This window comes from Balaenoptera musculus, chromosome 1 (genome assembly GCF_009873245.2).
Source record: "Balaenoptera musculus isolate JJ_BM4_2016_0621 chromosome 1, mBalMus1.pri.v3, whole genome shotgun sequence".
Classification (NCBI taxonomy): Eukaryota; Metazoa; Chordata; class Mammalia; order Artiodactyla; family Balaenopteridae; genus Balaenoptera; species Balaenoptera musculus.
The window spans coordinates 82,025,272-82,038,286 of record NC_045785.1 but is presented as its reverse complement, the minus strand read 5'-3'; the positions used below and the strand labels follow the sequence as shown (position 1 = coordinate 82,038,286).

The 13,015-nt window shown below is 35.5% G+C and overlaps 1 protein-coding gene across 3 annotated transcripts in view; it reads right to left on the bottom strand.

Moving 5' to 3' along the window:
• The window catches only part of CCDC18 (coiled-coil domain containing 18), a 116,437-nt gene that overhangs the window by 45,355 nt on the left and 58,067 nt on the right, over positions 1 to 13,015 (bottom strand). For all 3 annotated transcript variants that reach the window (XM_036846234.1, XM_036846243.1, XM_036846254.1), the window contains exons 18-20: positions 9,441 to 9,557; positions 4,180 to 4,347; positions 1,131 to 1,273 (exon numbers count right to left, since the gene is read on the bottom strand). In XM_036846234.1, coding sequence (XP_036702129.1) covers positions 1,131 to 1,273; positions 4,180 to 4,347; positions 9,441 to 9,557 — 428 coding nt within the window. The remainder of the gene's footprint in view (positions 1 to 1,130; positions 1,274 to 4,179; positions 4,348 to 9,440; positions 9,558 to 13,015) is intronic.

The following is a 13,015-nucleotide window of genomic DNA, read 5'->3' as shown; positions in this document are numbered from 1 at the left end:
GAATGTCTCTCAGGATGGACTGTGAATTCCAAAGGATAAAGTGAAAAATCTTCCACAAGTTCAGATGGGGTGGGAAAAGGGAAGAAAATACATGAAGAGGTTTTTGGGACTAGTAAGAGAGATGAGGGTAAATCTAATGCCTGGAAATCTGATGCTTCTGTGGCATCTGGCACAAGCAAAGATAAAGTTACAATGTTAATTAGTCTTTGTGGAATTAAGGTACACATTGGTGGTGAGGCTGTGTTAGTGGATAGACAACTATCAATGGCAGAAAGAAGGTGTGAAGAACTGTGGTCTTAGTCTTAAACATAGGATATCTTCTTGACCCCACTGAGAGAGTTGAGGATATCTGGGGAAGCAAGTTGCTACTCAAAGCACAAAGGCCCTACCTTTATTCCTGTCAGAGGGGGAGAGGGAGTCTGAGGATGTTGTGGTTTAAGTTCAAATGCATAAGTTAACTCTTATTCCTGTTGGTAGAATGGTGGGCTAATTAAGAGTTTATTATTAATTATGTCAACTCTTGTCGACAAAGTATAAGAGGTCTGGGGAAGCTAGGTATAACTTTCAGCTCATAGTTCCCTTTCTTGACCAATTAACTATTGATTTCTTAGCACAGCCCAGCCACATTAAATCAGGATCTTTAGAGGTAGGACCTAGGCATCAGTACTTTTTAAAGCTCCTTGGGTGATTTTAATGTTCAGTCAATGTTGAGACCACTGTTTTCTTCTATTAATTTACTCCCTCCCATAAACAATTAGAGCCCATGAAAAGTTCCTCTATATGAGTACATCTTTGCCTACCACTTTCACAATTCAATTTAATAAAACAGCTGCTGAGTGCCTATGAGGTACAAGGAACTATGCTGATTGTTGTGGGAGGACCCTTAAATTAAACCATATATTATCTTGGCCTTAAGGAACTACAATATAGTAGGAGAGCAAAGGATATTAACCTATAATACTAAAGGCATGAGGGATACGAGGGAGTTGCAAACAATGCTATAGGAACACACACCGTAGAGAAATTAATTCCTCAAGCAAACACTTCACTGAACATTATCTGATAGTGAAACTCAAATATGACTGATGTTAAAGCAGGAAGACAAATAAAAACTAACATATTCATTTTACCTGGCAGTACCAGTAAGCTCAATAACTTTTTGCCTTTTTAAATCTGCTTCATATGTGGCTGCTTCACATTTTTCCTCCATTTTTCTCAACTTTTCAGCTGAACTTTCCCTTTGTTTCTGAAGCTCTTGTTCAAGTTTTGATACCTTGTAAAGCAATTTTCAGTTAAGTATTTTAAATTCAAACACAGTTCAACATTTTTCAGACGAAAAATATTTATATAAATTTATAGCCTAGACTATCAGTTTCAAGATGTTATTACAAAAATCAAAGTATAGACCGAGAAACAACGTTTTGAAAATATGAAAGCAAAACAATTTTTAATAAGAAAGATATTTCATTTATATACATATTTATAGAAGTGACCACATCATAACACTAAAATAGGACTTAAAAGAATTGTACAGAGTAATGGTAAATGTTCCTCTTTTCATCATCCTCATCTGAAATGTTCTTTCTTCTCTGTCAAACTATGTTTCTTTCCTTCTTCACAAATTGGCTCATACCAATTCCTAGAATTCCCATCTGCCCTCAAACTTTACAACTTGCATTTGCTCCTATTCATTCCTCCTTCTGTTTTACTACATTGCAGGAGGTATTCTTCCTCCTATATAAGTCAAACTGCTTCATAGGCGTTCTGGATTCAACTCCTATCCACTTTTTAAGGAACCTCATACTACTACCTCTACTCTCTGCTGTATCTTCAATCTCTCTTTCTTCTGGTTTCTTTATATTAGCATTTAAACATGTTCAAGACCTTCTTATCATAAAAAACTTTCCTCCACATCTCTACCTCCTTCCAACTACCACCATTTCTTTCCTCCTCTTTATAGCCCAACTTCTCAGATTTTTTCTATGCTTGTTGTATCATTTTTCTCACTTTCTCATTCATTCCTCAACCCATAGCAATCTAGACACTGTACAGAAACTACACTGTGTCACCAATGGCTTCCATGCAGCTAATTCCAATGGACATTTCTCAACCCTCAATTTACTTGACACTGATTGCAGCAGCCCATGACACGAATTATCATCCCTTAAGTCATGAAATACTTACTTTGGCTTCCAGGTACTGTATCCTTCAGAGGTCTGTCAAAGTCAGTCATCTCACCCCTCATTCTATGTTCTCTCCCTAGTTAACCTCAGCCACTTCATTTTTTTTTTTTCAATTTTTTTTTTGGCCGCGTTGGGTCTTCGTTGCTGCATGCAGGCTTTCTCTAATGGCAGCGAGCGGGGACTACTCTTCGTTGCGGTACATGGGCTTCTCATTGCGGTGGCTTCTCTTGTTGTGGAGCAGGGGCTCTAGGCGTGCAGGCTTCAGTAGTTGCAGCACGTGGGCTCAGTAGTCGCAGCAGTGGGCCCTAGAGCAAGCGGGCTTCAGTAGTTGCGGCACGTGGGCTCCGTAGTTGCGGCGCGCAGGCTCTAGGGCACGTAGGCATCAGCAGTTGTGGCTCGTGGGCTCTAGAGCACAGGATCGGTAGTTGTGGCGCACAGACTTAGTTGTTCTACGGAATGTGGGATCTTCCCATACCAGGGATCGAAGCCATGTCCCCTGTATTGGCAGGTGGATTCTTAACCACTGCGCCACCAGGGAAGTCCCACTTCGTATTTTCAATGAACATTTACATGACTGTGATCTCAAAGTTAATATCTGGCTGATGACTTTAACATCCTCCCTGCTCTTCTAAAACCTCTCATTGAAGAACTAAGTACAGATTATAAGTCATTAATATCCACACCCCCAACTTAAGTTCCAAATATAAAATTAAAATAGAACCCAGGTAAAAAGGGAAGGGAACCATGGAAAATCTACCCATTCTGTGTTTGATTAAATGGCACACTCATAAGCAGAAAGAATCTAAAGATAATAATCTGAATAAATCCAACACGGAACCTGTGCACAGTGGAACATGACTAAAAAGTAGAAAAAATATATGCTGGAAAATTTATTCTAAATACTGAAGGAATTTTTAGATATAAACTTCTTTAGACCCTCAAAGAAATTAGAGAAGACATAAAAATCTCTTAAAACAAAGATCATGGAGAAATAAAATAACCAAATGAAAAATACAAAGGAATTGATAGACCTAAGGAAAAAAAAACTCAGAAGAAAACCGTAAGACAACTATAGAAATGAACACAATTTCAGAAAGAACAAGAATCATAATCAATCTTACAAAAACCGGAGTCAATGACAAGGGATTTAGAAAGTGGGAATCAAATACAGATGAGATGAAGAAATGCCTCAGGATGAAGCTGTACAACAGGAATAGCAAACAGTAGGTCTAGACTTGAACAAAAGGGATGGAGAGCCACAGGACAGATGTCTCTAAAAAAGAAAATACAGAATACCTGCCTGATATATTTGAATGTGCAGAGAAGAGATTCTTTAGTTCCACTGGAGAGGCTGAGGATGAAGTTAGAATACACAGATTAAAAAGTCATACAAATGACAAAAAGGTGAGGTGTAGTGAGGTTACTGTGAACTATCATTTTCTAATTTATACTTTTCTGTAAAGTGTGATGAGAGGAAAACAAAACAAAAAATGTGAAATATCTGTCAGAATAATTCAGATGAATTTGGTAATGAATGAAAGAGAAAAGATTAGATTCTAGAATAAAATTTCCTAGGATTCTTTCTTTGGAGTAATAACTTATTTTTTAAAATGAGTAGTTTCCTTTGGGATTTTTCTTTTAGTGCATTGCTTGGCATTTCTTTAGGGATTATCACACATCTCCTGATCCAAAATGAAGAAATTGAAAGCTATAATGATTCAGATAGGTATTATATTCAGGTCCAAAAAGGAAAAACTGAATAAAGAAAACTAAATTATAACTAGGTTGGATGGAGTGACAAAAATGTGCCCACGGTATTACACGATCACATTACATTGGAATAAAACTTTATACATTTTACAATGTTAATTTAGAATATTTCTTATAATATGGTATCTTTGAGATTAAACAGCAATTTATATAACTAGCAAAAAAATCTATTATCAATTTAAAAAAATTTCTATTTCATAAAACCATTTTGACCAATAATATATACCTGTTTTTCAAGTTTAGTTTGAATGTCTTCTAGCTCTCCATTTCTAACTGTCTCTTGTTGTAACATTTGCTGCTGTTGTTGAAGAGTATGCTGCAGAATAACATTTTGCTCAGTAGTCTCTTGAAGACTGTGATTTTTAATCTTCAGCTCTTTCTGTAAACAATATACCTAACAAATATACACATTTCTCATTATAATGACATATTTCAAATAAAAAGCAATAAAATGTCAATGTTGTCACCTTATTAGATAATTACCCTCACTTGTCATGTGGGACAATTGTATTCATAGCTATAATTTATTATGTGGAAGGGCATGGCTCATTTTTCTGATGGGGAGGTATGTTAGAAGGGCCTGTTAATAGGGTTGGTTCTTGGCTGATGTCTGGGAATGTGGCTTCTGAAACATTCCTTAAGTGATGAGACTGTTTTCCCTGGCTAGGGCACCAAATCATGCTTTCCTTCTAGGAGTTTGGAATTCTGATACTTATGGCTGTTCTTATGTGACCAGCCCCCAATAAAAAACCTTGAACCTTGAGTCATAAGCAGGCTTCCCTGGGCAGAAGTACTGCATAAATGTTGCTGCATTTCACTGCTACAGAAAGGAGCTTGTTCTGTGTGACTTCTCCCAGAACGAGGGAGAAAACATAGGAAGCCATGGATTTCTTCACACTCCATTTGATGTATCTTTTTCTCTTATTGATAATAAACCATAGCCATGAAAACACTGTATAAATGTTAGCTGCTATTTAGTACATTATTGTTGCTATCATTGCCATTGTTTGTAAAATAATATCCCAGTAAGCACTCTTGAATATTCACGCTCCAAAAAACATAAAGGAAAACAATACCAACTAAGAAATTGCACTTATTCACTCCAAATATTTAGGACTTGAATATGATGATCCCCCAAATTGCTTAAAATGAAACCTTTAGAGTTATCTGGGAGAACCTATTAAGAAGGAAAAAAAATGCCCTTTGTCCAAGAAATCCATATCCTAAAAAGTGCCAAAAGAAATCATTTTAAAATTCTATAAATAATACAGCATAATTTAATATATATTTCATAATATTCGTTACCTGTTCCTAAAGTAAGGGGAAGGTTTACTAAATGATGATATATAAATCTGATTTTAAAAGATGCAACCATTTAAAATCACAGTTTAGGGAGTTCACTGGTGGCCTAGTGGCCCAGGTTCAATCCCTGCTTGGGGAACTGAGATCACTCAGGCAAATAGAAAAGTGAAAAGTATTAGAGAGTAAGTATTAGAGAGTGGATTGTAGGTAAATCTTTTTCAAAAGATTTCTTATTGTTGCTTATGTAATAACTTTTTAAAATGAAGGCAAATAAACCCATCCCTTTAAAGCAAACAATCTTTCTAATAAATATCAATCCAGAAGAAAATAATTTTAAACTCCTAAGAAACAGTGAAGAAGAATCCTGACTTGGTTTTTTCTAATTATCCAGCAGTGGAATATTCAGCAGCATCATGAAAGGCTTAGGGGCCAAATAGCCTTTGCTTATGATAAGAAGCTCTTACATTTCAAACTTCTTCATTATATGATGACACTGTAAACTTAGAGAACCTTACATATAACAGGCAACTATCCAATTTCTAATATTATTATAATTCTTTTTAATGCTAATCTATTTTACTTAATGTTGTCTATATGAAAATAATTTATTTAGTGTAAATAGGTATCAGTGACACCTGTTTTGTTTTTCCTGCTAGCTCCTGAGAAAACTACAGATCACACCTCTGCTGTAGTTTATTTTATATAGAACTGACTTGCCTATAAGATAAGTTTATATACTATTCTTTGCTTTACTGGAACATGCTGTCTTATACTTACTTTCCTAATCAAATAAAAAAAATGGTCAAAGTATTAAAGTAAGACAAAATATTAGAAAAAAGATAATGCCTAACCAAAACACTAAGAAAGTCATACCACATAAGAACAATTAAAAAATTTATTTTAGTCATCTAGCCACTAGCAAAATAATTTCCATTAAAAATACTGAAGTATCTAACATATTAGTTGTATCACAAATATTAATTCACAAAAATTAACCTACATCTATCAAATTTATACTGGCATTTCACTCTACTACCCTTTAACTTCCACTTGACTTTAAAAGTAAATATAAGACAAATAGTTTTGACATTATATTCTCTACTAAGTTATTATCATATTCAGAGAATAAACTTTTCCTAAAGAATTCATTATTTTATAATTAAAGTCAAGAAGAAAGTAGAATTTACATTATAATATCTGCTTTATAATTAGCTTTATCTAATATTAATGTATATCCAAAAACGCTCTCATGATTATTACTAAAAAATAAAATATAACCCAGAAAAGTTACTGACACAATGCCAACTCGGCAAAATTTAAGTCCATCAATTTGAATAAAGGCATTTATCAATAAAATGACTGATCTTGCTGAATAAATGCTTTATGCAGAAAATGTTTCAGCTTATTCACATCTATTTTGTGTTTATTTTCTTCTATCATGTTGATAATTCTGCATGAACACATACATTATCACTTTTTAAAGCATTTTAATACAAATTAAAATACTTTCAAAATAATTCAGGACCCCAAAGTCACTATTATTTTCATCATAAATGTATTTATTTCAACATATGGAAAACAATATTTGCCTGAGGCAAAAACTCAGAGGCATATTTATTAGCTTTGTGTGGTGGATTATCAACATGTAGTTTTTTCAGCTGGCTTTCTATCTATATGCTCTGGGGCCATTTAATTATTCAGCTAGTATGTGATTCGGGACTATCTACTGATTTGGTAAAATATCTTTACAACATCACCTATTACTAACAGAATGGATGCACTATCAATCAAATCATATTTTCTAAAACCTAGCTACATATGATGAAAGTCTCATAACTCTGCTGTTATAAGATATTAATTCTATTAACCAGCATTAGAAAGAGTTTTCTCTGTAAGATATTATAATTTGCTCTAAAGACAAATAAGCCAAAACTAAATAAATGTATGGATTGGTACATAAAAAAAAAAAAGGTAAAGAGTAATTGGATTTTTCTCCACATTTCTTATCAACACACAAGAAGAAGTGAAAGATGATCTTTTAAGTAAGTAAGCCAATGCACATGCAGTTGAGCTAATAATTCATCAGCAATAAAAGGGCTGCAAATCTTTTTAATTTACTTACTTACTTTTTCTCTAGTATGGTTGTACAAACCTGACTACCACTTCTGATTTCTAATCCAGTTCCAGCCTAGGTTTATACTTCCTGCTATTCTGAAAAAAGTTCTAAGTTCATTTTGGGTAAATGCCTCTTATCCACCCAAGTCTCTGATGCTATTTCTAAGAATACAAATTCTAAATCTCAGCAAACTCTCTGGTTACAAACACTGCCTGTCTCCAGAGTCCATCTCTGCCAAGTCCATTTATGCTGGAGTGCAGTGAGGGCTACAGAATTTAAATGCCTAAATAGGGACTTTCCTGGCAGTCCAGTGGTTAAGACTCTGAGCTCCCACTGCAGACGGCATGGGTTTGATCCCTGGTCAGGGAATTAAGATCCCGCATGCTGCAGGGTGCGGCCAAAAAATAAGTAAATAAAAATAAATAAATGCTTAAATAATGGTTTAAAGAAGATCCCGGTGGAAAAAAAAATCACACTCTTATTCTAAAAAGTATAAGTATCTGTAGTTTAGGTGGTTTAATTTCCATATATTGGAATACAGAAATATATGCCCACCTGTGAAAGATGCTATAAAAACCTTCATGAAGGGAAGTAGAAGGAAGAAGACAGGACCATATAAAATACAAAGTTTTTGTTTTAACCTCTGAAGTTATATAATTACGTGATGTATCTTTGATGAAGATTTGTTGACTATTTCTTTTTTGTTTTTAAGAAAGGTGTTTTTTTTTTAAATTTTATTTATTTATTTTATTTTTGGCTGTGTTGGGTCTTTGTTGCTGCGTGCAGGCTTTCTCTATTTCCAGCGAGCGAGGGCTACTCTTCGTTGCGGTGCACAAGCTTCTCATTGCGGTGGCTTCTCTTGTTGTGGAGCACCAGCTCTAGGTGTGTGGGCTTCCGTAGTTGTGGAACACGGGCTCAGTAGTTGTGGCTTGCGGGCTCTAGAGCACAGGCTCAGTAGTTGTGGCACACGGGCTTAGCTGCTCTGCGGCATGTGGGATCTTCCTGGACCAGGGCTCGAACCCGTGTCCCCTGCATTGGCAGGTGGATTCTTAACCACTGTGCCACCAGGGAAGTCCAATTTGTTGATTATTTCTAAACATGAAGTTAAGGTTTAAATATATATATTATAAATTCTAACAAAGAAATAAAGGAATTCTTCATTAAGATTATTCCTTTGAGCAAATATTTAGTGACTACCTATTATGTTGAAAGCAAAGTGGTTGACAATGAGTATACAGAGATGAATAAGATAATTCAAGAAAAGTCTTCTATCTAGTATCTGAGAAATTCTTCTCAATAAAGAAAGTTAAATTTATAAACCTAATTCTCAATCCTTCAGACAAATAGAGGAAGAAAAAACAAAATGGAAAAAATTTGAAGAATTTTATACCTTTAAATCTAAAACAATATTCTAAGTGTTAATCATTTTATATTAGAATTACTCTGTGATCAACAATAATCTCCTGATTCCCTAAAAATAGATAATAGAATCAGAATTTTAAGGAGTCATATTTTGTGTTTATATGTCATATGTTTGTTTCTTAACGAATATAAAATTGGGGACTTCCCTGGTGGCACAGTGGTTGGGAATCTGCCTGCGAATGCAGGGGACATGGGTTCGATCCCTGGTCTGGGAAGATCCCACATGCCACGGAACAGCTAAGCCCGTGCGCCACAACTACTGAGCCTGCACTCTGGAGCCCGCATACCACAACTACTGAGCCTGCATGCCACAACTGTTGAAGCCTGTGCGCCTAGAGCCCATGCTCTGCAACAAGAGAAGCCACTGCAATGAGAAGCCCACGCACTGCAATGAAGAGTAGCCCCCGCTCTCCTCAACTAGAGAAAGTCCATAAGCAGCAACGAAGACCCAACACAGCCATAAATAAATAAATAAATAAATTTATTTTTTAAAAAAAGAATATAAAATTGGAGTTTACGTTTTACTGGAAAAATTTTTTTATATCAGCTATATAAAAATGTACTTTTAAAGTATCTTGAAAATAAACAATATCTCAAAAAGAAATCACTTGAAAAATATGCTATATTTAAAGGAAATGTTAATTTACTTCTTCAGATTTCTTCTTTAGCTGTTTTTCAAACTTTTCTTTATTTCCTTCCAATTGGTTCAAATGCAAAGCAAGTTCTTCCTTACAAATTTCCAATGCTGAATCTAGTTGTCTGACCTAAGCAGAAAAAAAGCAAAAAAGGAAAATCAACCAATACTAATGAGTGCTTATTATATGCTCAGTATTTTACAGCGTTATCTCCTAATGTTACCTCACTGCTTCAACCAGTGAATATACAGTCCAACTTAGGATATAAAATGCTATTAAAGAAGAGATTTATTTAGAAAACAAATTATTACTGCAAACTAGGAAACCAAAGAGGAAACCAGTGCCTGGAGTCCTGAAGAATAAATGGACATGAACAAGTGAAGAAGGGCATTCTAGGAAGAGGGAAGTACATTCAGAGACAAGGCACTGTGAAAAGGAATGGTAAGAAGTTGGCAGGAGCTTAGGGTACCAAAACCATGAATTTGTAAGAGATGGGTACTGGAAGGATGGGACTGGCAAGATAGACTGGGGCCAATTGTCAAGGACCTGCAGGCCAGACACCCTGAAACATTTACCTAAAAAGGTAAGCAGTATTTAAACCTATTCCTTAAGTTCCCTTGATCAAGAAAAATAATAAAGTGAGTACAAACTGGTGTATTGTGCTAAAAATGCTATAGTGCGAATATTCTGAATATGCTGAAGTCACTAAGAAAATGAAATGTTTTTGTCGGCTAATGAAAAAAAAACTTAGGTAAGAAGGAGAAGGCTGCTTTTGCTCTGAATCAGTGAAAACATTTTCAGAAAGGCAGCAATGTAACTTGGTTCAAGTGTTCATAAAGCTGCAAATGCTTCACGCTACCTCAACATTAAAGAGCGAATGAGCAAAGAGCAACTCAAGTTCAGTAAAATTTTTCAGAATTTGTAAACATGCTCCATATCCCATCTGTTAATAAGATTCATTCTTGTCTTGTTCCTTTCTTTTCCTTATTGTATTTCTGAGCTTCTTGGGAGTATTTTTTTTTTTCTTTCCTCAACGCTAATAGCATTCTAGTAAGTAGTCATGAAAGTGTGAAAGAAATTTCAACAAGATAAGGAGAAAAAGAAAAATGTTCCCTCTTGCAGATACTATTCTACATCATGAAATTATCTTTGCAACTCTTATTTCTAAAAAGAGGCACAACTGAAAGACACAGTTTTCAAAGCCTGCCCCTATAGCGTGTGAATATAACCATTAACAGTTAAAAAGCTTACAATTTTGATTAATTATCTTTGTTAACAAACTGTTGCCCTAATAATAATTTTTAAAGTCTTTTATGAGAGGCATAAATATTTACAAGTTTTCTCTATTAAGCATGAGAATAAGCATTGGTACTTGTATCATCTTCCACACACAGAAAAAAAAAATCTATGACTGTCAGAACATCACATGTGATAAAAATTAACAACATAAAAACTCAATCAGGCAAGATTCATCACTAGATGTTAAAACCATTGGTCACTAGTTTGTTGAGGGACAGGAATTTGAACATGGCCTCAAAGAATCACTCTATGTATTGCTTATTAATTATAAAGGAAAAATTATGCCCTTAAAATAGTGAGATCTAGCAGTAACCACCTTAAATAATAGGTGTCAAGATTGGCAAAGCCAATAATGGGGTGGTGTGACATTATGTGCCTCCTGATGTGAAGCAGTGGGAAGGACACAGTATAACCCACAGTATAACCCACAATTGTGATGTGTGTGCTATTACGGTTGACCCAGACTTTTCCAAAGATTCAGTGTCGTGAAGAATAGGAGACAGTGAGTTTAGGGGAATCTAAAAAGCCAAAAGCAAAACATGAATTATGATTGCATTATAAATTGGGGAAAGAAAAGGAACAAGCTAAAGTAGTGTCTCTCACAATTTAATGTTCATACAAATCACCTGGACACCCTAATTCAGTACCAGAGCCAGGTCTAGGGTGAGACAAAGGAGGTTCTAGGGCTCAAAGTTTAAGGAGGTACTCACTCTGAGGATCATGCAAATGCATACCCTTCACTTGTACAACCCAGAGAGTAAATGTCTCCTTAAATTGTATGCCAGAGGCACCTCCCTTGCTTCACCTTAGTTCCAGCTCTGTTCAGTAGGTCTGAGATATTCTGCAAGTCAAACAAGTTCCCGGGTGATAGTGATGCTGCCAGACCATGCTTTGAGTAGCAAGATTATTAAGAACATTTTTAAATAATTGGGAAATTTTCAGTATGGACAGTGTGTTGAATGGTGTTACTGAATTAATGTTGACTTTCTATGGTGTATAGAGATGGTGTAATCAGGTAGGAGAAAGTTTCTATACATAGGAGACCCAAGTTTAAGTATTAAGGCTGTAAAGTATCATGACATCTGCAACCTTCTCGCAGGTGGACTAGCAAAAAGGAAATGTGTGAGTGGGGGTGGGACTGGGTGGGTGCATGAGCATGAAGGCATGTGCATGTGTGTGCAGAGAGAGATGAAGTGAGTACGGTTAGAGTTTAAAAGACAGTAAATCTAAATGAAAGGTACACAGATGTTCTCTGCACTAGTCTTTCATTTTGTAGGTTTGAAATTTTTCAAAATAAAATTTAATTAAAAATAAATTAATTAAAACTAATAATAAAAACCAAAACATCTACTACTCTGTTGGACTTCTCATTTGAACAAAGAGCTTGAGACTCTAAATCTCATACAAATAAACATCATTCACTGTGTACAAACTACTCATAAATATACGTGTATATATATATGTACGTGAATGAATAGAATCAAAACAAAGACACTGCTCTGCTAAACCAAAGAACCTCCTCGGGGGCATATTCTGGAGGCAATCACATAGGGGCTCTACGCTACCTACTTTCAACAGAAGCACCTAAGCTAGTCTTTTTTGTTTATTTTTTTTCTACTTATAACTTTTACTTTCTTTGGGGAAATAAAACACACACAAAAATCTAGAGTGGAAAATAAAAGCAAAGCAAGGGGCTTCCCTGGTGGCGCAGTGGTTGAGAGTCTGCCTGCCGATGCGGGGGACACGGGTTCGGGCCCTGGTCTGGGAAGATCCCACATGCCGCGGAGCGACTGAGCCCGTGAGCCACAATTGCTGAGCCTGTGCGTCTGGAGCCTGTGCTCCGCAACAAGATAGGCAGCGATAGTGAGAGGCCCGCGCACCGCGATGAAGAGTGGCCCCCACTTGCCGCAACTAGAGAAAGCCCTTGCACAGAAACGAAGACCCAACACAGCCATAAATAAATAAATAAATAAAATTTAAAAAATAAAAAATAAAAAAAAAAAAAAGCAAAGCAAAACAAATAAAATAAACAAATGAAATTGCTAATAAGCACCATCTCAATTTTCTATTTAATAGCAGCTAACATAATTGCTTTAATTTATTGGGTTTTTTTACCAGTTCATAAACTTCCCATCAGTCTTCCAGCTATCATTATCATACTTCTATAAGTGATATAACTTTAAACTGATCCTTATAACTCTCCTGCAGATAGAAAATTTCATAATTTTTTATGCAAAGAACAAACTGAGGCATGCAGAGGGACATGGCCAAAAGTCAAGAAAGAAGGT